Genomic DNA, 25139 nt, shown 5'->3' on the forward strand with positions numbered 1-25139 from the left:
TGGGTACTCCATTATCTTATATTTCCCCCTCCCACTTTATATCAATATATACATATGCAATTAAACATGATGCAAACCTTCTGATACAGATAATTAACCTGCCAAATCCTTGATTTCCCAACTGACACTTTACTCCCTTGTTGTTTCTTTCAGAGAATCGCATTTCCAGCTTTAAGTTGGCTCTCTGGGAATTAAGGGCAGCCTGAGGACCAGCTCTATGAAGTAGTGGCTTAGCTCTGCTTTTCCACCCATCATTCTGTGCACTCAGCCAAGGTTGCTGAGCCGAGAGCTGCCCAGAGAAGCAGCTCTCAGCATTTTCCACCAAGGTCTTCCTGCTGCTGACTTTTAATTCTTCTCCATAGCCACCCTCGTGCCCCTGCATACTGCTTATCTTTCTGTTTGGGAATCTGCAGTGTAGAAGGCAGAGATATTATTTTACAGCAGAAGATTACACCGTACTCCTTATTCAGCCAAGTGTTTCTAACAGCATTCAAGGAATCTATTTTCCCCTGTGTTCCCCCCCATGCATAACCTGGGAATGGGAACCCACTCAGATGTGATATGGGAAGAAGGTGCTGCTATGTATAAATGAAGTCTCTGGGTGGTGCCAAGCGATGGTGGCACGAACTGTATGGACTGGGGCATCAGGGATGAAGGACCTGATGGCTCCTCCCAGCATCACCGCTCCATCACCTCGAGGCAATGCCTCGTGCCCAGAGCAAAGGGAATCATTTGCTCCTCAGGTGGAGGACCGTGTGTAGTGCTTTTCTTCTCGGTGGGGTCCGCTGCTGCCCACGGGTGTCGATTGGCTCCAGGTGGCAATCTGCCGGGGCAGCGGGGGGTGGGAAGCAAAACCCTGAGTTAATCCGCCCCGAGACCCAGCTGAGACCCACGCACACCCTATGTATCAGTATGCACCTGAGAGGAGTCCAGTGCAAATTAAAGTGAAGATAACTAACGACAGGTGGGGGCAGGAGTTCCGAGATATCTCCGCTTTGCTGACGGATACATCAGTTCTTTTTATTGAAAGCAATCCGGGCACGCAGAAACAATGGGCTGAAGCGGAGGAGCCCGAGCTGCGGCTGTTGCTAAGGGACAAAACAGCAGCCAGCGGAGCAACCATCGCACAACCATCACGCTGAAAGTGCGGTGTGTGAGCGGGGCTGAGCCGGTAAAACGGGAATTCCAGGTGGAAAAGGACTTAGTACTGCTTGACTGGGAATACTCCGCGGTCTTCTACGTACAACGCGTGAGTACAGCACCGGTAGAGCAGAGTAGAACTGATAGTATTTACCGGTTCCCATGTGCCTGGTGTGAGTAGCACTGACAATCTAACTGAAGTCAGCTGGGAAAGCAAACAGCCAAGCAAAGAGCCTTCGGGCAGCAGCTCCTGTTTGCAGCGGCTCCTCCTCCTCCCCGCCCCGTCTTCTGCAACTTGCAGCCGGGCAGCGCTGTGGGCTGAGGCTGCACCTGTAACAGCCAGAGGATGCACGGCTCTGCTCTGCGACCTTTCCTGGTGGCTTAAGGGAAGAGAAGCTGAGTTCGGAGGTTGAGGTTCGGCGGGTGAGAGCTGAGTTCAGAGCGTTGCACAAACTGAACTTTGCAAACAACTCCGTCTTGATATTTCTGGACCCTGCGGGAAGACCTTCCTCCGCGTTTGAGCCATGAGCGGCTGTTCTAAGAGATGCAAACACGGGATTGTCAAATTTGCTCAGACGATTTTCAAGCTTATCACGGGCACTCTCAGCAAAGGTAAGAGAGAGCGCTTCGGTCCGGGCTGTGCTGCGGTCCAACATGCGGGAGGAGTTTTGCAGGCGCTGAGGATGCTCGTGGTGGAGTTAATTGTTGTCTCTTCAGAGGTTTGCTCATTTATCTGGGGGAGTTGGTTGCTCTGGAGAAGTTCCTGTGCGCGGACTGTAGCTGTGCTGTAAAAGCTTTTGGTAACTGCTTGCAATTGGTGTGGTTTGTAACCTGTAGTCGCCTGCTCGTTATACCTTGTGTCTGTACCAGTTGCAGCGTGCTGGAGGCGTCTCTGCAGGGAGGAGGCGGGCAGCTGCAGGTTAGAGTTCAGTGCTGCCGGCAGATCGGTGCTTCTGCAGCGTCTCGTTCATGTTTCAGCGTTTCTTTGAGCTGCTTGAAGCGCGTGTATTCCTTGGTTGCAAATGTAGGTCACTGCTCAGCGCGTGTGGGTATCTTTTGTTTAACTCCGTTTGCCGTTCACTCGCACCCCGTGCACCTTCATTATGTGCAGGTGGAGCAGCACCAAGCTTGGTCACACCGTCTTCCTTATTAAACGCAAACAATAAGCAAAAGAAATGGTCTGTTTTTCTTTGTAATTCTAGGCATTCCGGTCACGGTGAGCTAAGTTTCCACACTCCTTTTGTTGCTCTCTTCTTTTGCAGCGATGCTTCTGAGCAGCGCCTACAGCAGGTTTGTAAATGAGCAGAGGTGATCTGCTGGGTATCCCCGATAGCAGAGCTGTGCTGTGTCTGATTGCTGCTGACCTGTTCACATGCGGACAATGTTTAGGAACTTGGCCAAGGTTTTTGTGTTTGGGATTTATGAGCAAATTCAGAACGAACCATCGTAGGAGAGATTTGTGTGAGACTGAAGAGTCGCTTTTATGCATAATTAGATACAAATGTTGTTCTTTTTTCATAATGCCTTCATAGTCATGACGTAAAAGCAGGAAGGTATCAAGGGCACCAGACAGGTTGGCTTTAAAAGATATCCATCAGTTTAAAATTTAATCTTCTTATATTATTCCTTTTCCGCGTTTTTCTTGTCATCTGCAGACTGCCAAACACCAGCAGATTAAAGATTAGAAACTTGTAAAAGACTGTCAAAGAAAGGAGCTTGTCAGGTGTTGGTTATAATTTATGATTAACGCCAGAATACTTAAACAAGGGGAAGATACAAAAATATCTTATTACTATGGCTGAAGAAGAGAGAGTCGTGGTGCAGTGCAGCCTGCGAGACCTCATCCTTTCCATTGACATTTATATGTCAGTAAGGTGTGTTTGTTGTACTTGATTTTCATTTGTGCTTTTCTCAGGAGAGGATGGAATGTAAGTTGTATCCTGCTCTATGATGGGCAATAAACTGTGCTGTTTTCTTGAGCTCCCCTTCAGAAAAGGGGGGAATCTGTGTATCCTTACATGTGCATATGGTGCAGTTCACTTAATGAGGAATTCTCAAGCAGCCCCCGTTTCTTTACTGCTTGTCAAGCTTTGGCAATGGGGCACATGAATATCAACACTTTGACAGCAGAATAGCACTGAAAAGTGAGCTAGAAATCACAGCACAAAGTAAACATACATGGCTTTCCCCCATTCTGAAAGATGCCAGAATTGTGCTGTCATTGCCTTTCTCCTTGGCAGCCGAAGCAATCATAGAGTTTTACATATATCTTTCCTATTGTAATGTCTCATTTCAAGCTGTTTGGATTAGATAAGGGTGGTTTTCTTGGATTCAAAGGATTTAAAACTCATAGACTTTTTTCCCCCATACTGATCAGTTTGTCTTTTGTACTGGAAGAGTAGACACATTCACATGAATGAGTTTGTTTCAGAGGTATTAGAGCCTTTTAATTAAGATCAACACATTGATACCTTTAGGTACAAAACTTTAACCTAGAAAGAAAAGGATCAGAAATCTCCATCAGGAGGTTGGTTACTTAAGTTGATGTTTGCTTATATTTAGTCCTAGTGGTTATTCTGTATTTCTCTTAAACTTCTAGGTGTAAAGCAGTGAAGTAGAAACTGTTGTGTATTCTGTGTTCTTTTTAACTAGTTCTGTCTTCCGTGTTCTTCATCCCATTCCTGCTTCATTGTCTGAATACTGTCTAATTGTTTAATATTATTATTTTTAAACACGTTTTATGGGGAAGATCCTTTGCAAAGCACAGGGTTCATTCTTATATTTGCACCTTGTTGAGGCTTTTTGAAGTGGGAAATTCTCTGTTCTGCAGTTCAACAAGAGGCAGTCCTTAGCTGTACTCTGTGGGTTCCTCATGTCTCTATCTCAGTTAACTGGTTTCCTGTGAGGTTCACGCATCCTCTTATTCTGTCCTTACTGTGGAATGTGAAGTGGTAGCTCGTAGTGAGTGCCATGGGATCAAGAAACCATAGTGCTCAGAATGAGTTCCTTGAGGTTTCTGATGGGGTGGAATGGTTAAATACATTGTGTGTGTGCGTGGAGATACTGATGGTATTAAGAACACTGTGCACGAGAGCCTTGTGGGGTGAGCAAAAAATGAAGCTGGAATGAGACCTCTTGGGTTTCTGTTAATGTGATCTGATGTAACAGCACATGAAAAATAGGATTATTTTAGGGGCCAGCCCCTTCAAGATGTTCCTTTGAAGGAGCAAATCAGCTTCTGCAAATTAACTGCCCTTTCACCTTTGTTCCTGAGCTGCCCCTCTTTCACTTGTGCTATTAAAATGCTTGCCAGCGGCTCTCCTTTCTGTTTTCTTGCTTCTCCCATTTCTGTTCTGCAAAGCAATTCATCTGGAACTGGTAATTTGTTCACTTCTCATAGTTTTAATTGCCTAATTATCTGTTCCAGTGCAATGATAAAGTCTTCAAACATCTTGCTCTCCCCACAGCCTTCTCCAGCATGAAAGAAAAGTACTCAGAGTGTTTTACTGCACTGTGGTCTGTTTTGCTATTTCTTTGTGAACCCAAATTACAGCTGTTCTTCGGAGATGTATTGCGAGATGGTAAGGGGTATGCATAGTCCCACATGTAGGCTCTATCTCCTCTCAGTGGAGCTCAGTCTGGTTCCTTTGGAGTATAATACTGGTGCAACATTACGTTTGTCTTTGTGACTCCAGCCGCTGAAAAGGCAAGGATGCTAGATTCCTGGTAGAAGCTCTTGCCTGGTTGTATGTGTGGTATGTGTTTGTTTGCTCTTCTCCATACAAACAAACCCAGCTGCATGAGTCACCAAGCAAAAGGCACTGCAGTTTGGCAGGTTACAGTTATGCGTCTGTCTATGAAAAATAAACTGCAAACAAAGAACCTTATTTTACAAACACTGCAAACCTTGAATAATCCAGATACGCTTACATACATTTCTCATGTGTCTCTCATCTAAACCAAGCCTGATTTTTAAGATCCAGAGACAGTGGAAACTTATACAAACCTGTGGTTGTAGTGATGGTGTCTCTGCACGTACGCTGGAAGTCTAAGAACTGAACTGTTTGCAAGAGAGTAGCCCCAGAAATCTGATTTTTATTTTATTTTTACTAAGAAAACAAGAAAATGTGCTCTTTTCTTCTGGGAAACCATTCAGGGAGGTTTTGTAATGGTACTTTGCAGAAAGCATGTTTCTGCGGCGTTTGATAACCAGGAATATTGTTAAATCTTGTGACTAGTTAAATATCCTCTGTGTAGGGAAACCAGAGTGTGTTTTGGCATCTAATATTATCATCAATGTCATTATAATTAGGATACTTTTTTCTTTTCTTTTTGATGTGTTACTAATGACTTGACCTGCAGATTCCCTATATATATATATAGGGAATATATATCTATTATTAGAGATAAGAAAGCAATTATGTTAATTTCTGTAACGTTTAGATGATTTACAGGTGTTACACTGTTAGGGATGCAAACAAAATTCTTTCCTGACTTTTCTCTATTACAGTATTTGTGGGGTTCCTGTTCTTCTAACTTTGTTTTTTGCTGCTTCAGTGTGATTAGTAAAGCTCATGAATGGTAATGTAATTGAAAGTGGGCAGAGAGATGTTTTAACTATGGCAGCGTTTAAGCTCATGAGGTAATGGGAATGAATATTCATGGCCAGTTTCTTCCACACTTGTGCAGCTTCACTAAAAACCAGTAGCTTGCATATATAATTTGACTTTCGCTTCTCAGCTGGTTAGAACTTCTAATTTAATTCCTTGTGATGACTCTTTCACAACGTTTGGCTTGCAAGACACGTAGGTGGGATGTATTAATGCTGATAACCAGGAGTTAAATAGTCTGAGATTTAAAATAAGAGTGATTAATGCTTTCTTTTATACATTTAAAACTCAGTGCAACATCCTTACTCTATAGAGTTAGAGAGAAATTGCTATCACAAGCTTGATGAGGTGCTCATCTTGCGAGGCCAAGATAGAGTTTAAGGAGTTTAAAATTGAGTCCTTGTTATTAATTTAAATAAATCCAATTCATGGAAGGATAATAATGGTGGAGGAGGATGGTGGTAATCTCAAATAAGTGTAAGTGCTCTTAATGTTTTTGTGCTTCCCACTATTTCACAAGTAGGGAGCAGTTTACATGGTGAGTATGTGTTGCCAGTGGGGCTCAGATCAGAGGGCTTGGGAGGGCTGTGTGATGTTGTTTGTGGAATCAGGTGTTGTAGGGAACTGCTGGAGAACCTCGTAAACTTGTTAATTCCCAACTTGTGGAGCTGTAGGAGAAAGAAGATTAAAATCTTGAGATTTGGATAGGTTGTCTGTTGAAGTGTGCTCACTTTAAAGTGCTAGCTGGTGTTTGTGAAATATTCAGTATCTTCTTTAGTGATAATAAGCTGATAAATTACAGTGCTTAGATGTTTCCATCATCTGCTTCTGATGGTCCATCAGCATTCCAACGATTGCATGGAGCTCTTAAAATTAAAATATAATAATAAAAAAGCACAAGCAATCTTAGTATTTACGTTTAGAAGAACTATGTTGCTTTAGTGGAATTTAATATTGAGGTGTTCTACATCAAAATGCTTAGTTAACACAGTAAAAATTCTTTTCTCTTACCATCCTTAAGCAGTAAAAAGGCAGCTAGAGATTCTAAAACTGAGCGAGAACCATCTGCATTCAGCCTAAGGGGAGGCTAATGCACAAAAATCCTCATCTCCAAACTTAAAACTGGGGGAAACTAAGTGAGCTTTAAGCTAACAAAAGGAAAGTGAAATAGACTTATTGAATTCGTACTCAAAGTCTGTTTGCCGTGATATATTGATTTTTGTCTGCTACCTACAGCATCTTATGTACACAGTGAGCGGCAGTTCTTTAGGTTGTGTTTCTTGGGGAAACTCATAACTGTCAGTGAGTTTTGGTTCTGGCTCTGAAAATGTTTGCAGGCTCCCTGATGGATGAACTGTGCGTTTACGTTGCTCTGAAAGGGATATTATATCCAGTTTTGTGAGAAGCAATTTGAGGTTCAATAAATAAAAGCATTGTGTAAATGTAATCCATACTGCAGATGTGTTAACTCCGGGTGCTGCGGTGATTGCTGTTGGCAGCGTGGTGAGCTGTGATAACCAGAGTCCTTTCAGTCTGCAAAAAGCCTCACTTATGCAGTCATCAGGAAGCTAATCGCTCCTTGAGAAGCAGAAAGATGTGCGGTTTGCTTCAAGGGCTGGTATTTGAATTGATGGGTTAATAACTCATGCTGCCTCCTGCGCTCATCTGGATACAATTCTACTTATTTTGAGTTTTCTATCTGTTCATAAATATAGGAAAACGAGAAACATTTGCTGGCTGTACGCTACCTCTGCAGTGTCACCATTACAAGCCTAACACATCTGCAGTATTTCATGGGAAGAAAAAGCACGAAGGCCAGAGGCTGTCTTGTGAAGGCAGCTCTGATAGACAAGATGTGCATTCTTTGTTGAGAGAAAGAGCTGGCACTAAGAGGGAAGCGTATTTGTACACTATAGGTTGTTAAATAAACTTTATGAAGGCCAAAAGAAGGAAGCACATAGCAAAGATTACTTCTATCCATCATTATGTTTGGGAAGCTGTGGAAGAGGAGAATTAAGGCTTAAATGCTTATTAAATATTATTGTCTAACTGTTGTGAAGTTCACAAGCAAGGAACTGTAATTGAAGCCAAGAGTCACTCGAGATGGAGTGCAGCAAAGCAAACCATAAAGGGTGACGTGGATGTGATGTAGATGTGGAGAGAGTCATTCTGCATAGCAAAGAGATGATGTATGGGGCGCTGGAGCCTGCTTGAAGCTTTTGTCTGTCTTGTGGGGTATTTTGGTTTGTTTTTGCCAGAGAAATTCAGGGCCACTGGTCTTATAGAGCATTTTGGTACACAAGCAAGTATTGCTATTATAGGCATTCCACTATAGATGTGATATCTGCAGTGTAGCAGGGGCAGCATGAACTGTTTGTCTTCTGACAAAGCTTTGTTTTTCCACAGCACATCAGATAGCTGGGCTTATCAGACCTGCAAATGAAGAAATACCCTGTGGTTTTCTAGTAATATTTACTTACAAAGATTTGCTTGAACCAGCTGCTATTGAGCAAAGTTTGAAGTAAATATTATTCTTCTGGTTTCCATTTGTTAGTAATTGATGCACTCATCATACAGTGTAAAGATGAATCGAGAGCATCCAATCTGGGAGCTGTATATTTTGACATTGACTGTATTGTACATCCCTTTGAAAGGAACTGAAAACAGAAGAAAGTCAGTTTTGTGGAAATCTTCTTCCAATGCCTAGAAATACTTTGTGCTCACTTCTGAGTTTCTAGGGTTGCTATGAATCTGACTCTGGTGCAGCCTGACTTCTGTTTGACTGAAACTTCTGTCCTTTTGCACGTGCTGATAAAGTAATTCTTAGTGTGTGCACCAACACACCAAAAGCAAAACAACCAAAAATACCAAGCACGTTTGCATGGTAATATGGAAATCATTTGTGTACTTAACACCCTCTGATGAATCTGGCGAAGTGTAATTACTGAAACCCTGCTAAGTCTGAGTTTATTTTCTTCAATAAAACATGTTGGCTACAGTTGTTGAGCGTTGCTGTCTGAAGTGCAGCGTTTCCTAAGATGAAATGAACCGCTGAATTATTGCGCTTCGTAATGATAAAACTCAAGGGATTTTCTTGTGGTAAATTTGTGACCATTTGGATTATTTCAGATGTTACAAAGTAGCTAAAAATAGTCCCAGAAGCCCAGTGAGGAGCTGCAGAGAGCAGCATTCCTGCTGGGTGAGATATTTGTTAATTCGTATGTGGGGTTTTGTTGGTTTTTAATAAAGCCTTTGTTTTCTGGGGGGAAGGGGAAAAGTCACTGTTGCACTTGAAGTAGCATCTGGACCAAGTACCCTGAACACCAGTTCACTTCTAACACTTTAAAAGGCTGAACTTCTTTTGTTCTTAGACAATTTAGTGTCTCCTGTGTTCCTCGCATTTCTCCATTACAAGTTGTTTGCTATGAACAACTGGATAAAGCACGATGTGTGGACTGAACTGCTGGGGAGCTTCAGCTCCCCTCTTGAGTCAAACTGTTTTTCGTCCCTCAAAGTCTGAGCACTGGGGAAGCGAGAGATGAGTTGAAGTGAATTTCAGGTGTCTGTGTGACATTGTTATAGTTGGTTCTGTTTACAGTTTGGTTTAGTTCTGTCTTTAAGCTTGGTTCTTCAAGGTTTGTTTGTTTGTTTTTGTCAAATTGGACTGTAATTCAACTTCAACATCTGCAACTTTGACGCACCTTCATTGGTGCTATGTAAATTAAGTTACCTATGGGTTTTCTTACTATTAGCTTCATACACTCTTGCAGTGACGATCCTAGCAGAGCCCATTGAGGTCATTTTGCAAAGCCATAGCAGTGCTGTGATGTAGTTCCTACTTTCATCCCACATCTATGCAGTACATCTAACTGACTGAGAAAGTCCTGCTTACTAAAAAGATGCTTCAGGAAGGTTAAATATTACATTAACATGCTTTCTATGACAAATGTTGATAGTAACCTCTTGACAACAAATACCTGAGTATAGAATTAGTGCATATATAAAGTACTGAGTAGTTGGCAGTTAAATAAATTCTCAGCAAATAGAACTAGGAGTGCATATACACAAATAGTGCTAGGAAGGTGATCCGTTCCTCTTTAGGAGTTAAGCTCTCTAAATGGAATTCAATTTGTTAATGTTGCCATAGGAATGCCTTGTGTTGTGTAAACCAAGAAGGAAAATCAGAGTTCACTTGCAGTAGTTTTTGGTGTAAAAGGATGAAAGAAAGCAGTGGTCTGAGCCTTCAGGTTTTGGCCCTGCATTCCAAAAGTGATATCATAAGCACAAAGAACTGAAAAAAATACGTGCCTTTGTGGCTCATTTGACTGCTGGATGAAACATTTAAGAATTGGAAAACTTTATGTGGCTCTAAAACATCCTTTCAGAAGTGAACTGACATTAAAAACCCTTTTCTTTCACAGTGGTTGGCATTAATGCAGAGCTCTAAATTCAGAGAATTAAGCTAAATTGAATTCCTCTACTGCAATAATATAATGGAGCCCAGTAAAATAATGCTCCCTTCTTTGCAAATATTGACTTATGTCGTCAGCTTTAGACTTCTTAGAGCAAGTCTCATTGACTTATATAAGCAGTTAAACAAGTTTGGAAGATGTCATACTCTGAGCCTACTTAGGTGTGCTTTAAAACAGTAGCTTGAACAAATCTATCAGAACAACTGGCTATATAGTGTCCAAGTCAAATGTGCTATAAGTGATGGGGGATGCTTTAATGACTGCAAGATCAGAACTTAAAGGATTAAGTTGTGTAAGTGACATGGAAGAAGGGCCATGAGCTTGAAAAGTCACAGAGAAGCCAAGGAAATATTCTTTGTGAGCAGCTATCATGGTGCAACTTTACTAATACGCATTGTTTCTCTGCTAGAGCGCTGCACCAGTATTAAGCAATGCATTACAGAGATCACAGGGCTCCGTCAGGTACTCCTTGAAAGGAGAAAAGGGGGGAAGGTGATAAGTAAAAATCTGCTCAAGCCAAATTGAATTCTGTGCAGCAGCTTCTAAGTAGGGTTTTATCTACTGGAAACAAGTTTAGCGTGCGTTCAGGAGGTGAATGCAGTTACTATAGGCCACATGGGTGGCAAAGCCTCATCTTTTATTTGGAACTTAAACTTTGTATCAACCTGTGTACTTTTCTTTTTCTTCCTAAGTTCTTTAGTTTGTTAATTTTTTGCTCTTGTTGAATTTCAATATAATGAGAGGAAGCCAAGAAAACTGTCTGCTGGAGACATTTGTTTTAATGGTTTTGTATTAGTGCCACTGTACTCCTGTAAAGCCTTCTTACTAAATGAATTCTGTACAGAAAAACCTGTCTCATGCATCTTGGCAGGGAAGACAATGCTTAATTGTAATGAGTATCAGTTGGGTTTAATTTGGTTCTTAATGTTCAGTAAATGACTTTATCTTAAATCTGCCAAGGAAGAGATGTGCAAGTTCTGACCCTGTTCCCCCTCTACCTGAGGTTGCCCTCATTGGAGCCATGCAGAGTAGGGGAGCACAGGATGACTCTTGGAAGGAAGTTTAGCTAAGAAGAAGAGATTGGTTTGGTCAGGATGTCCAACTGCAGCATATATAATGCCATTTCAAATTGCTGCACTGGAGGTTTCTGCCTGCAGCATTGCATGCTTCTCTAGAGGCTGCAAAAGAGTAGAGTAGCATGCTGGTCTTTGTGACCTGAGACCATTCAGTGTAGTTACTGAACAGAGTCATAGTTCTGAGAAGACTGAGGGTTCAGAACTTCCAGTATTTGTGCTAAGTATGATGCATCCCTTGCTTAGAGTAAATTGTTGGTTGTTTTCTTGTTTCATTTGTTGTTGTTGTTTTTTTTAAAGCATATTATGTTAATCTTTCCTATAGGGGACCTCTTGGTCTCTGCATGGGGTTCTGTTGCAGCAGGAAGATTTGAACAACTAATGAAATCAAGGAAAAAACAGTTAATGATGTTTTTATCAAATTCATTAAACTTGGAAATAATCTTTTAGAGCATCTTCACTCATCCAAAATGAAAGGTCGTAAATGCAAGCCTTCTGTAAACACCCTAATATCCTCAGCCATTTTAATGAAAACCTATCTACTGCTTCTGTAATCATGCCTGCTGGGGGTATGGGAAAGCAGCATTACTGGCCAACCGAATATTGGCAGTGTGTTTTATTCAAAGACCCTGCTTTTCTAACAGCCTGGCAGCTCCAGGGCTCGGATATTCACTTTTAGAGCTGAAGACTCTCAAGTCTGTGCAATCTGAAAATACTGATGGTGAAAATTTGATGTGCAGGAGGCAATTTAACAGCACTTGTGCTGTGAAGAGCACCCAATAAATATATGTCAGGGTAGCTTATTACATGCTGCTTTTCAGAATGAATTAAATAGTAAACTGTGCAAGATGCCAGCCAGCAGGAGCTGCTCTGACAAATGGAGGCCAGTGGCTGCCTTGTTATTACTGGGCTTTGTAATGCACAGTGTGTTTATCTAATAGATAACAGTTCTGCTTCAGTGCAGCCTTTGGTGAAGGCAGCTGTCTGAATGAAACCTTTGCTCCAGTCTTCTACAGGGCTTGATCAATTAAATTACTTTTTTTTTTTTTCTTCTTTTTTTCCCTAGTAATCTGTTTGATTAATTATAAATTATGTTCTCTGCTCATTTTAACTAATAGAACTTTTGGCAATGTGTGCGTTTTGGAAAGGGGGGATGAGCAGGTTCTCACTTCCCTAATCATTCTGCCTTAGAATGAGAGGTGATGTTCCATCTGAAAGCAGCAAGTCCCAAACTACTGTGGAAAATATGAACCTGGTTTTCAGGGGCAATAGGTGTTTAATATCTGTGCTGAAAGCAAACCATTCATTTCCTTATCCACTCCATAAGGAAAAGAGTGCTGTCCTGTGAGCCTGCTCCCGGTGCTGAGCTGAGAGCCACATCTGGATCTAAGGGAACATTGTTCACAGAGGAGGAGCAGTGACACAGATCTGCCTGCTCAGGGGAAGGCTGGGTTAGCTGTAATGCAGGCACATCCATCAGAGCCCCCCAGTGATCGGGCCTGCAGGTATTTTGCAGCAGCTAACTCTGAAGCTGTTGAGATACTTGAGCTTTTCCAGGATTGTTTCAGCACTTGAGGTCCTCAGCTGCCTGCTGGGGTTTTAGTGCATGCACTGAATCCCATCTTTGGGTTAGGTAAGAACTGACTCTCAGGTCAAGCCCTGTTGGTCACCCAGTAGCATGTAATCAAACAGCAGCTATCAGCAGCGTTTAAGTGGTACAAGTTGCCAAGTGTTGAAGCAGTTGATTGTTCTCAGAGCAGCTTTGATTTTTCGAGTGGAGTACCAGTAGGATATCTGAGAGTTTAATGAGGTGTAAAAATAGACAATAGAAATTTCATGGTTTCTATTGCAGAGAAGGAGGTTCATCATTTTTTAAAATATTTATATATTTCTTTAACATGAAGTATATCATGCATGGAAAAGTGAAGTTAGTGTAGAAGTTCCTGTTTTGTTATGTTGCATGTTGCCTGTTTGTCCTAATGGTATCATGTAGAATTTTTCTTGGTTTCAGTGATCTTGATCTGTAAATGTCAGAAGATATGTTGCATTAAAGATGTAAATCCATCCATATATCATGTTTCAAATGACACCTCAACAATAATACAGTAATTAGAGATGGAAGTTGAGGTTTAGTGTGGAAATGGTTATGATTAATGACAAGTATTACGACTTACTTAAACTGAAAGTGCATTTTAATTGGGTGGGTTGGTTAATGTCAGTGGAGCGGGTACAGTAGTTCTGTGTTTATTCTTTTGTGGCGGGGGGGAAGGAGCAAGGGAAGTGACCAGGGCTGCCAAAGAAGTGATTTAAATGGTGTGACAGCAGGGTGTGCTGGTTGTCTGGTGCAGGGTTGGCTCCTCTTCCTATTGAGTACACCAGGGGAGGGGTTCTTCACTGGAAGCTGATAGGAGCTGTATTCAAAAGTGAATTGAAAGATAGGGGGTCGTCTTAAAGCAGTGCTGTGTGGTTAGCAGCTATGAAAACAGTCTCTTGATCACGTGAAACACAAACTTCTTCATTCTTTTCTGCCTATGTGCTTTGTTAAAGTATTTCTTTCAGCCTGCTATTAAATGGCATTATAGATATTTTCCTGTGGAGTTTATAATGCTGGATTTCTTTATGAAAGAAGTTATGCAGCAGTGAAGTCATTGCAATGAGAAAAGTCTCCAGTAAGTGAAAAATGGAACAAGAAATCACTGCAAAAGTGAACCCTGCAGAAGAGAAAGATAAATTAGAGCAGAGAGAAGAATGTAAGTGCGGAGAAATAGATAGCCCCAGTGCTACATCCCTGCCTAGGAAAGACCAGACTCTCATTTGTCTGCTAAAGCAGCACACAAACAGAAAAGAGAAATGCCCCCACTTTCATGATTAGAAAGAAGTATTGGTACACAGGATAGGCTTTCCAGTCTCTAATGAAAACTTGGCCTTCCTTCTTGTAATCTTTTCAGCCATCTTTATAGTTTTAATGGTATTAGAGAGTGAATTAGTATTTAAATCAGTTCTGTGCTACAGCCCTTTTATGACTTCCAGTACAAACACTGTTTGTCTTGCTTGTAGCTGCATGATGAGAAATGCAGAGGTGTTTGGGAGGTGGGTGTGTGTAATCTTTAGAAATATGTTTTTATGATGGAGAGTTGCTATTGGCAATATTCAAACGCTATTCTACCATATTCAAACATGGGCTTGTATTTATTGCTACACTTAGATGCAGGAGAGTAAAAAACTTGTCTCAGCTATGCACTGGCTGGATCTTGAGGTTCTTGGATCAGACTGTAGAGCAGTCCTGTGTCATCAGCTGAGCAGGCTATTCATTTCTTAGTATGAAAACAGACTGCTAAATGTTGTGTTGTGCTCTTCACCCCTCGGACTTTGTTTTGCAGGGTTACACTATTTGTGGCTCCATTGATCTCCTAGAAAGATGAGGTGTTTATTTTTTTTACTTTAAAAATCCCTCCTGTTTGACTGCCATCAGATGTCAATAGATGTATCGTTCATAAGATTAAGGGCAATAAATAGTTTGTTTATAGTTATATCAGTCAGTTATGTAGAGGTTTAAGTATTACGGCATGCTGGATAGCCCTAGGTACAGGAAAAGTTCAAGGTTTATTGATAAACTGAATTAATTGTCTTTTCTTTGTTCAGAACTGCATAATTTCAGGGTGAACTGAGGAATAAAGGTTTGAGCTGATGGCACTTGTGAAGTGACAGGGATCACAGCTGTGCGTGGAGAAAGGAGAGCAGTAGCATGATGGAACAGAGGGCTTCAGAAAGAGATTTTAGCAGGTCTGGGAAGCTGATCTATAGAGTCTCCTGGGAAGAAGATAGAAGAAAGCTGATTGCTGCTGGAAAGGGCAGGCAGTGATCCTGATGGTATGAGAAGATAAGCGCTGTGAGAGTCTAATACAGATGAAATAGTGGAAGCGTGTAGGGATAAAATCGGAAAGGCCAAGGTGCAAAACGAGTTATTACAACTAGCAAGGGAATAAGAGATGGCAATAAAAGATTCTAAAAATATGCTGGAGATGAGAGAGGCAGCAGACAAGGATGATAAACACTGAGCAGCTCTGGGCTGAAGTAATGGCTAAAGGAAAGCTTCCTTTAGCTTTCAGAAACCAGTTAATTGTGACTGGTTGCTTCACACAATGGGTTGGCACAAGAAAGAGAAGCAAGATAGGAACAATGGCTTAAAAAAGTATATCAAGCTTGACTGAGTTTTATTGCCTGAAGAAAACCACTGTGAAGGAGTATATATTAGAATGTATTTTTGAGAATGGGCAGAGAATGAGGGAAATTGAGGGAAAGCAATTCTTGTATTTATAACATGGTGCAGAGGGAAGAGAACTTGAAAACTAAAAACCCCTTGTGCTTTTGTTAGCAAAACTTCCCTGGTAGGGATACTGGGAACAGTAATTGCAGTGTGTCTTGATTAATGAGCTTTTTGTTTTGAAGCTACTGTGTTTAATGTTTTCTGGTAAGGGGTGTGAAAGCAGAGTTACCCATGGGTTTGACTTGGAAGGAAGCACAGTGGCTTTGCAGTAGCAGCTTGAATGAGCGCCAGCTTTGATCGCATCTCCAGCTACTTGGAAATACACAGAACAGTGCACTGGTGCTGCTGGTCCCCTGTAAATAATTTCGTTTCTTCCAGCTGCAGAATTGACATGGGAGTCATCAGTTTGTCTCTTTTTTCAATACTATCTTTGCATCAAGTCTTTGTATTTTAAGGTTGTGTAATATACAGGGTCTCGACACTGTATGAGAGCATTTGAACATCAGCTAGATGGATGATTTGCTGCATTTCCTTATAGGTCAATTCTGGGCACCTAAGGAGTGCTGATTTTCAGATTGCGAACTAATGGAACAAGCATGTTGTTAATCTTGTTCCAAAACAGCTGGGCATCAGATATCCTAGAAAGAACTCCTTAATTGTCAGGGTTTTACTAATAAGTGGGGACTGTGAGAGCTGTGGGAGAGAGGGATGGCTTTTCTTAAGCTGGTACCCCATAAAGCTGCATGCAGAGACACTGCCTTGGGTCACTCACATACATGGCTCACATCAGAGTCTTTCTTTCCTCATCTCTGGTGGAAGGTTCAGTAATCTGCCTGTATGTACACTACTACAATATTGGGAAGCTGAGAACAGTCTGTGTATGAAGACAATGGCACAACAGTATACATCTGTGAACTCATTTCTGCCAGGATGACTTGATTCTTCCAGTCTAATTTGCTTGCATGGGATTCTTTGGGCAAGTGTCAAACAATAGGCAATGCTTCTTCCTGACCATAAAGAAATGTGAACTGTCTTCTTGAGGTGTAGGGAAGCATTCACTTGAGTTTACACTCCTTTTATTTGTCTTAGATCCGACAGTCCACCAAGAGTAATTGAAAAGCTTGGTTTTTTGGCATTGTATTTTTAACTATAATATTCCTTATGGAAATTGCTGGTGTTTTTGGTATGAAAACCTTTGCTTCCTTTGGCTTTAAAGGATGATGGTTGTTAGTCCCAGAGAACAAGAATTAAACTTGTGTGTCTGTGTATAAATATACAAATATATGACAGGCTAAGTAAATTGTTATAGCACTGTTAAAAATATGCACAAATGTATGTGTCTGCACTTTATTAATGAATTAAAATACATGCCTCCTGTTTTGACTCATCTGTAGACAGTCTGGTGTCCCTGCATCTCCTTGTATTTTGAAGCAGGACTTTCCTGCCTAGTTGCTGTTTTACCTTGTGTCCCAATGTGTGTGACATTATGATCATCTCCAGAAACAAAAGGGTGAATATGAAATTTTTAAAGGACATTCAAGTTGCATAGACGCTTTTAAAAATAGCGTGTTAACTTAAACTATGGTTCATCAAGCTAATGCTTTTCTTCTTTGCCCTGTGAAGAATTACATACGCCCTGCTGTTATTTTTGTCTATTCAGCTGTGTTCATATTTCTTGTTGATGGAATTCTATAATTGAACCATAATAAAGTTCGCATGGAGAAGAAGACAGACAGGATTTGAGCTGAGGAGAGATCTCTGCAGATGGGCTTTTACATACTGAGACATGGTGATAGCCAGCCCAGAGAGCAACCTGTGTGGGAAGAATCTCAGAAATAGTAGGCTATGATTTTTACTTGTAACACGGCTGTTTTAAAGCTTTTAAGTTCTTTAATACCTGGTTCTTCTCTTCAGCAGGTATATCCCTGTTTAGACAGCTGTATATTTTTAAGCAGTTACTGTACTCTTGCCTTAGCTTTGAATAAACCAAAAAGTCAGGCTCTCATCCCTTCCCATCTCATCAACAATTACTTTTGGTCATCCAAATCTCCCTACCTGTGTCAGCCGCACTTCCACTTTCCTGAATGAGAAAGATCAGAACTATACACACTCTGCTTCAGGTGCGTCTTACCAAAGTGCTGTATGAAGATGTAAATGCTGTTCTTCTTGTGGAAGTATTTTTTCCACTTGCAATAGATGTTCCTACAACCCTTCCACTTCTCTCGCTTCTTCCCTGTAGGTGTTTGTGATAACCATCAAGATTCTACATCTTAAATGAGCATTGCTGATGTTAATAACTAATTTTTACTACTCTGGTCTGATTTCAATTTTCTGATGGCAATGAAAAGCAAACTCTGTTGCTATTCCATTAGTAATACTGGAAAATGCCTATAAAGGTTTAACATATCAGCCTTTATGTGTGTGTATATATATTTATTACAACTGAGAATTGTATCACATTAATTTTTAACAGCTACAGTTCCATGAATTTAGATTTCTGTCTGTGCCCTAAAATTTTCTTGTGAATGCTGACTTCTGAGTGGTTCATAAAGCAGTCCACAGTCAATGATGCATGAACTTGGGTTAGTTGTGCCTCAGAATGTTACTAGGAGTCTTGATGCTAGAAACATATTGTCAAGGTAAAAACATCTTTGTTAGGCATGCATCTGCTATGAGCACCATCCAGTTTGCCTAGGAAGCCTTGCCTTTACACTGACTCCTGGTGTATTGAAAAGTCACAAAATGCCAAGACAGAACAAAGGCACTTTATTATGTAGCAACAGTCTTTGCAAGATATTTACTTCCTACTGCCGAGCAGAAAGAACAGAAAAATACTGGCTGATCTTTACCAGGACGATAATCAGACATCCACCGGTAAACATGAGTGTGGGCCAAAGGAAAGTGAAGAGGAGGCCTTTAGGGGGATAAAGTCTGCTTAAAATGACGTTGGTCTGCATTCCTCCTGGGTCGTAGTAGCATGGGAAAGTCTGATATTTTTTAAAATTGTTTGCAATCGTTTCTATTCGTGCTTTCACTTCTTTGGAGTTCTCGGAGTTGCCGGGGACATATGAGCACTGGAAGGAGAAATTGAAATGACTTGTTATAACAGATGCTCTAATGCAAGATTTGTAGTAAGTTTGCACTGAGTAAAACAAACATGCTAGTGCTGACAGGAGCTGCTGTGGTTTGACTGGCATCTTGAGACTGGCTTGGTCTGCCTTTGTCCATGAGATGCTTGCCCTGTTTCCCTGCTTTCTGCTGCCCCATGTATGCCCCAAATTTGCAGACTTACAGGTTGGAGTAATGTTGCTAGAAACCAATGACATGCTCAGAATGAAACTCCAGCTATTGGGACTGTCTCTTTTATATCGTGGTACCATTTGTCTTTAACTCAGAGACTTGTGTATGTTTAAATATTCATATATGTTAAATATTCATGAGCAGTTGGTACAACTGCTTAGTAAGTATTAACTTAATGTTTAATGTAAGGTTTAAAAAAATATATTAAAAACCCCTTGTATCTTCTGAAACATTTTAAGCGTTCCTTGGTCTAAGCATGGGCATCAGTGTGTAAGAGCTGAACAACTCTTACTTGAGCTCTGTTGCCTGGCTGCAAAGCTGTGTCCCCTGCTCTTACTGCTCCCTTTGAATCAGAGGTGTTGGATAGCAGCAGAGAGAGAATGGAATATGCTCCAAATACCTTTGGATTTCTTTCCAGGGTATCTTCAGTGTGATACAACATGACCTCTTGTCCTGAGGCTGTCAGATTAACCCACACCTGTAGACAAGGGTAGTGAAAAATATCTTCATCCTCTGAGCCTTCGCTGTTTGTGCAGTGGGCTTTGTCCTTGATGTTGGCTTTGAGGACCTTACATATGGTTTCTGTTGTCCAAACACTGCAAAACCAAAACAAGTGGTATTGCTTTTAATTGTTTTTGTGGCATCAGTTATGAGGTGGTATGCATTGGAGGTACATCTCAGGGTGCCAGTGGTGGGTTAGCTCAGGGCTGCTCATCACCAATGGAGTGAGTTCTGCCCCTCCTCCCACTCTTAAGGAACTAATTTTTTAACATACCCTTTGCTAATGTATCTCAAATCTCAGAGATCGGCTTTAAACAGCTTTTCTCAGTCCGTTATGGAATGTTGTCAGCTATGATGTTGTCGTAAGGTAGTGTTGAATTCTGGCTGTTCCGTTTTTGCAGTATGAAAAACAACACTGATACATACCCATATGGAAGCCTTGAGATTTCTGAGCATGAAGGTGCTGCTACAAAGAATGAAATAGTGGATGTACTTCTGTCAAAATACTCGATCATGGAAAAATGAGTGCTAAAGTGCCAGGGCATTCTTGGGTTTCATACACCTTGGTTTTTTGCAAATTGATTTTGTATGTAGAGGCAGAACTTGGAAAATGAAATAAAAATGTGAGTAATTGTAACCTTATTGGCATTCAATATATTCTGCAGCATTTGTTGTGGTAGATTGGATTCCTGAAGCTGTTTCTCATGATGGTTGATCCTGGAGGCGAGATACGTCTGACTGACTGAACAAATTTACTGTTACTTCTCTAATAAGCCTCTACCGCTTTTTTGTTGTTCCTATATTTACTGAAGACTTAACTTTCCATTTTCAAGATTTGTTAAGCATGAATGGTTTTTTATTTTATACAGTTTCTGCAGTAAATGTTTTGGCCTGCTCTGGTTCTAGCCCTGAGGATGGCCACAGCCCTCTTTCGTGTGCTTACCTGTAAATGCCTCACTTAGTGGCTCACTCTTTTCTTGCTCTTTTATCTTCCATTCTTATGAGCTCTTTAAGAATGCAATACTTACTCATTATTCAGTGTACTAACATATATTTTGACTCTGTCTTAATAATTGTGTTCGAAGATGGCAACAAAGAAACAGCCTTGTATTCATAATCAAATGTTCTACTACCTTTTAGTGTAGAATGGCACAATTGTAATCCCAATAAAGAAGTACATCATCATGGAGCATGCGACCATCCCCAGTCCCAGACACAGGGCCCTTGTCTCTCCTCTCTTCTGCGCAGTCACCAGCTTTTTTGCCAACATGATTCAGGTGTTAGGAGGTCTGGAATCTCTCCGATCCTGTTTTGTGAGAGACAGTCATGATTAGAATTAGCTATCCGTGTTGCAGTTGAATGATTTCTGGAATATCTTGTTGCAAAAACCATGTACTGCTTAATAAAGTGATGCGTGAAGAAAGCAGGGAGGGAAGCCTGGGGGTGGGGGTTGGAAACTGTCTTTATGATCTGAGGGAGTTTGAACAGCTTGATAGTCTTTAGCCTTAATTTGGTCTATTTGATGTTACTTTTTGTCTGAAGTAAGAGGTGCTCTGTGTTGTCTATTGGTAAAGACTGCATGAAGGGAAAATCCTCCTGAAGTAAGAGTCCTTTTTCCATATATAACTGGAGAGGAGCTGCCTTGTTAGCAATTCTTACGTGCAGTAAGAATGATTAATCTTTAATCAGTTCTGTGGGAAACTGAATGAGTGGAAAAATTGGTACCCTCAGTGTCTCTGTCTCTAGCACTGTTACTCTCCAAGTTTTACTTGAGCTACAGTATTTACATAGCTGTCCCAGTTACACTGGGAAATTGTGGGATCATCCACCCCATCTTTACATGGGTAATAAGAAATATAAGGCTATCAACCAAAGGAGGAATAAGACCCTTAATTACCCCACTGGTCCACTTGCATGTCAGGCTGATGTACCATTAACCTTTTTTCTTCCTTATTGCTTTAAACTGTCAGACTAACTCTGTAGGATATTTTACCTCTTTGTTATATAGGTATTCTTATGTTGTGCTGTAAGCTCAGTTGTTTTTGGTTGTGGCTTTTTTGTTGTTGTTGTTGTTAAGACTCCTTTATGTGTATATATAGAAAAACTTCATTTGGAGTTTCAGCAGTGCTCAAAAGATTAATATTTCAGATTGAAAAGTTCTTCCATCTTCTAGCCCCACCAATGCATGTTAGGAGGAATGTTGAAAGAGCTCGTTAAGTGTTTCCTCTGACAAAGTCATTAAGTTTCTGAAAAATGAAACTCTGCTGAGGACTCGATTGGCCCAGGAAGTCTCTGAGCATATTTGGATTGGAAGATGTTTGGAGTATATAATGGGGATTTTAGTCTGTCCTTCAAGAGCAAATCTAAATGTGTCTTCTGCACTGAAGATTGCAGGGTGCCTCCATAATTATTAGGGAAATACAAGCTTCAAATCTTTTCATAATGTTCCTTCTTCGTGATATATTTTTCCCTCAGTCTAGTTAAATTATACAGTACATTAGCTGTGCAGTTTCAATGCATAATCACTGCATTGACAGCTGCTGGTGATAATCCTAAGGATACCATCTGCTCAGGTTTGGAACACAGTCCCCTGCTCTGACTAACAGATGTGCCTGATACTCAGTGGGAAGCCCCTGCCTCCTCTCCCATCTCTTGAGGAGTTCCCAGTGCTGTGAGATGTGTAAGCTGGTAGAGGGCCTCTGCCTTAGACTGTGCCAGGCTGCTCTGAGCTCAGGAACAGCAGTATGCAGGGGGTGTCTGTAGCATCTCTTGGTGTGGGAGCCAGAAGGGAGTTTAAAGTTTGAGTCCTGTAAATGTAAGTTCTGTACTGGTTATTCTGCTGAGGCAGAGCTGTGCGCCTTATCTATATGCTAGTGTCTTGTGGTAGAATTAATCTCATCACTGACATTTGCTTATTTGTTCCTGTGAGCATTTTCAGTGCCATAGATTCTTCTTCCTTTGCTCCACTCCCATCCTTGTCCCCCCGTCCCCCACTTACATCCCTGAACTTAGACCTGCACTCACTCTTTCACTTGGTTCCTCCTTCCCTCCCCTCATCCCATTTCCTTTCTTAGCATTTATAAACATTGTACGGCTGGCAACAGGTCTGTTTTCCCCACTGATGCTGGGGCCAGAGAGCACCAGTCTTGTTCATTGTAATATAAGAGCCCATTACTTTCAGTGTATTCTGCACGCGTAGGACTGCAAACATGGTGCACCTGGCAGAATAGACTGATGCTGCATCTCAGTGTAAATTTGCATGGAAAAGCAGATTCTGCAATGCTCTGCTGTAGTCCTGAAGGTTCAGTATTAAAACTGCATAGCACTATACAAGTGGATCCTTTTTACAGAATACATCATACCAATTTACTTAAGGTCTGTTCAGCTACTTTGATACTAATGTGAATCAAGTTAGGTTTTTTATTCAAAACTGGAGTCTAAGATTCTGTGAATGTTGGGTTTTATACTTAGTAGTTCTTAAACAAAAAAAGCCCTTTGATCAGCATAGCAGTTCTGAATTCTCTGTGGACTGCTGCTTTGGGTTTCTCTGTAGTACAGGACTGTACAAAGTTATTCAGCTTAACGGTAGTTTCCAAAGGTTTCCAAAGAAGCCTGATAGAGTTCAAGTGCGGCTCATCTCTAACTTCCCTGGGGATAGATCAAGCACAGTCCCTGAAGGAATACTACAGAGTGCTGAGCGCCCAGAGACATAAAACTCCAAAGACCAAAGATCCTATGAGAGCTGAAGATTCTGGTTTTTGTGGAAATAACAACCATTGTATTTTTAGTCTGATAATTCTCCATAATTATTAGCATAGAGTTACAGCTTGCCCACGTGCTACAGAAAAGTTCAGTGGGTTTCCTGGAGGTTTAGAAAGACAGTTGCTTCCAAGAGCTCTAATTTGCCAGAAAGCGAAGCTATGGTCTGCTTGCAAGGGAAAACAGAAATTGCTTAAAATTATACTTACTGTTTCTGATGAAATGCTGCCTTCGCTGGTGGAAGAACAACTCCTGTTATGTGACAGACTCGGTGTAACACCTTTCTGCCCAATGTGAGGCAGCGGAGCTTAGAGTTGGAGGAGATTTATTTATTTTTCTTTCCAGTACTTATCTGGGTTTGCTTTACTGTGGCCGAACTCATAACTTAGCTCCCCTATTGAGAAGCTTTCTGTAACCATAAATGGTAAGGTATGAAAGAGTGCCGTCCTTTTTCAGATTAATTGCTGAAACCAGGAAACCACAATACTGAGACTGACTACAGCTGAAGGGACTGACTGTTCTCGTACACTATGACCACTTTATCACATCCCCGTGGATTTGTCTTAAGCTACTCTCCTACTGCTTTCATACAGCTTTTTGGTTTAGAAATCTGTCAGGTCCTTTGGATAAGGTTTTTGGAAGTACTGTGGACTTGGATGTGTTATAAATATTCAATGTTTGTGAGGGATTTTTCTTCTAAGAAAGAAAAGTTCTGGGAGTGACATGCTGTTACCAGTGTTCCTTTCCTTCAGACACAGAAAGGCAATAGTTCTGTGGGGAACTTGTGTTTATAATGATTATAATAATAATTAGTTGTTTCACCTTGAGCTGGTCATTCAGGCTTGCTTGTAGTAGATTTGAAGCTAGGTAGTTCAGAGAGTTTAAGCTGTCTGAAGATTAGATGATTCTCTACTCATTGTACCTTTTCTGTTATTGCTGGTGCAGAAGAGAGCGCACAAAGCTGACTTGGATTTAGATTTAAGGTTCTGGCAGTTACCTAACATGAAGGCTGCTTCTGTCATCTAGATTGGAAAGATTGATGATCTTAGTCGTTTTTTTAATATTTAAGAAGTGATGTAGCAAAATCTTTCAGATTTTTTCAGACAATGACATTTGAAGTTTGGAGGAAGCTTTGGAACAGAAGTTATTCCCAGCTACAGTGTGAACTGGGCTGTTGGGCTGCTTTATTTATCATTGCTGAATACTTCGAAAGCCAGCTTTGAAGTATCCAAGATGCACGTTCAGGCTCAAGGAGTCGTGCTTCTAATGGGGAATTTTAGGATAGATTTTTGGGTTGAGTGGCTCAGGAATTGAGGCAGGAAACAAGGTAATGCCACTATCTGAATTCACGAGGCTGTGAGTGGCGGTTTCCTGACTGCTGTCCTTAATTCAGACTAATCCACACTGTGTGACAGCAGATCTGCTTGCTGGTGCATGCAGGAGTTGCACTGCACGATGAATGCACAACCTGAGCATGTCACAGACAAAACAGTAAATTTTGGAGGTGCTTTAGTGCACTGAATGAGGTGGCGTTAGTGCTTTGGCTTGGTAGAGGGTACAGTGGTGTTTTGAACAGAGAGAAGCCATGCACCACATCTGGCACCACACATCACCTTTTGTTTCATTTTCACTCCTGCACTGCAAACATGCAGGTCCAGGTGGCCACTGAATCCCTGAAAGTTAACCCAAAATAACAATGTGTGAGCACTAAAGGCAGCTGCTGTGCTGTTACCTACAGCTAGCATTTGGAGCACAGGACCAGCTGCAGATCTGCTGCTGGGGCAGTACTTCTGTTGCTTCTTTCCATGCTATGTTACTGGCAGTGCAAGGTTTTTCTTGGCTCACCCAAAGAGGGGAATGCTGCCAGAAAGGTGCAGCCCTGTGAGTAAGAGTGGCAGAACAGAATGGGGCTGGTTATGGCAGCTGGGACTGTGTGCTGCAGACCTTGCTGGTCTAGGAGCCTTCTGCAAATGCTGCTTTCTAACAGAGATTTAAAAAAAAACAAAAAATTCAAGAG

General features: G+C 41.2%; 2 protein-coding genes across 4 annotated transcripts in view; one reads left to right on the forward strand and one right to left on the reverse strand.

Moving 5' to 3' along the window:
* Nucleotides 1-1453: 1453 nt before the first annotated feature.
* Nucleotides 1454-25139, forward strand: part of KCNIP1 (potassium voltage-gated channel interacting protein 1) — a 204308-nt gene continuing 180622 nt past the window's right edge. For all 3 annotated transcript variants that reach the window (XM_085518941.1, XM_015876310.3, XM_085518944.1), the window contains exon 1: nt 1454-1752. Coding sequence is in view for 1 of the 3 variants with exons in the window: in XM_015876310.3 (XP_015731796.1) it covers nt 1665-1752 (88 nt within the window). In the remaining 2 variants the exon portion in view is untranslated. The remainder of the gene's footprint in view (nt 1753-25139) is intronic.
* KCNMB1 (potassium calcium-activated channel subfamily M regulatory beta subunit 1) lies at nt 18306-23422 on the reverse strand. Its single transcript, XM_015876316.3, has 4 exons — nt 23332-23422; nt 20497-20669; nt 19263-19458; nt 18306-18636 (listed from the first exon to the last, which is right to left on the reverse strand). Exons 2-4 carry the CDS (start codon nt 20631-20633, stop codon nt 18367-18369), a joined length of 603 nt encoding a protein of 200 aa, XP_015731802.1. The 5' UTR covers nt 20634-20669; nt 23332-23422; the 3' UTR covers nt 18306-18366.

Source organism: Coturnix japonica, chromosome 18, assembly GCF_054131305.1.
Source record: "Coturnix japonica strain WE chromosome 18, WE-NBRP24, whole genome shotgun sequence".
Lineage (NCBI taxonomy): Eukaryota > Metazoa > Chordata > Aves > Galliformes > Phasianidae > Coturnix > Coturnix japonica.

What these genes read in the sequence shown, in the direction of transcription:
- KCNMB1 (XM_015876316.3), bottom strand. Translation starts at nt 20,633, where the DNA reads ATGTTGGCAAAAAAGCTGGTGACTGCGCAGAAGAGAGGAGAGACAAGG. An exon ending in GTGCCATTCTACACTAAAAG is followed by an intron (nt 19,459 to 20,496) that starts GTAGTAGAACAT and finishes TTGGTTTTGCAG; the next exon opens with TGTTTGGACAACAGAAACCA. An exon ending in CCCTGGAAAGAAATCCAAAG is followed by an intron (nt 18,637 to 19,262) that starts GTATTTGGAGCA and finishes TTCTCCTTCCAG; the next exon opens with TGCTCATATGTCCCCGGCAA.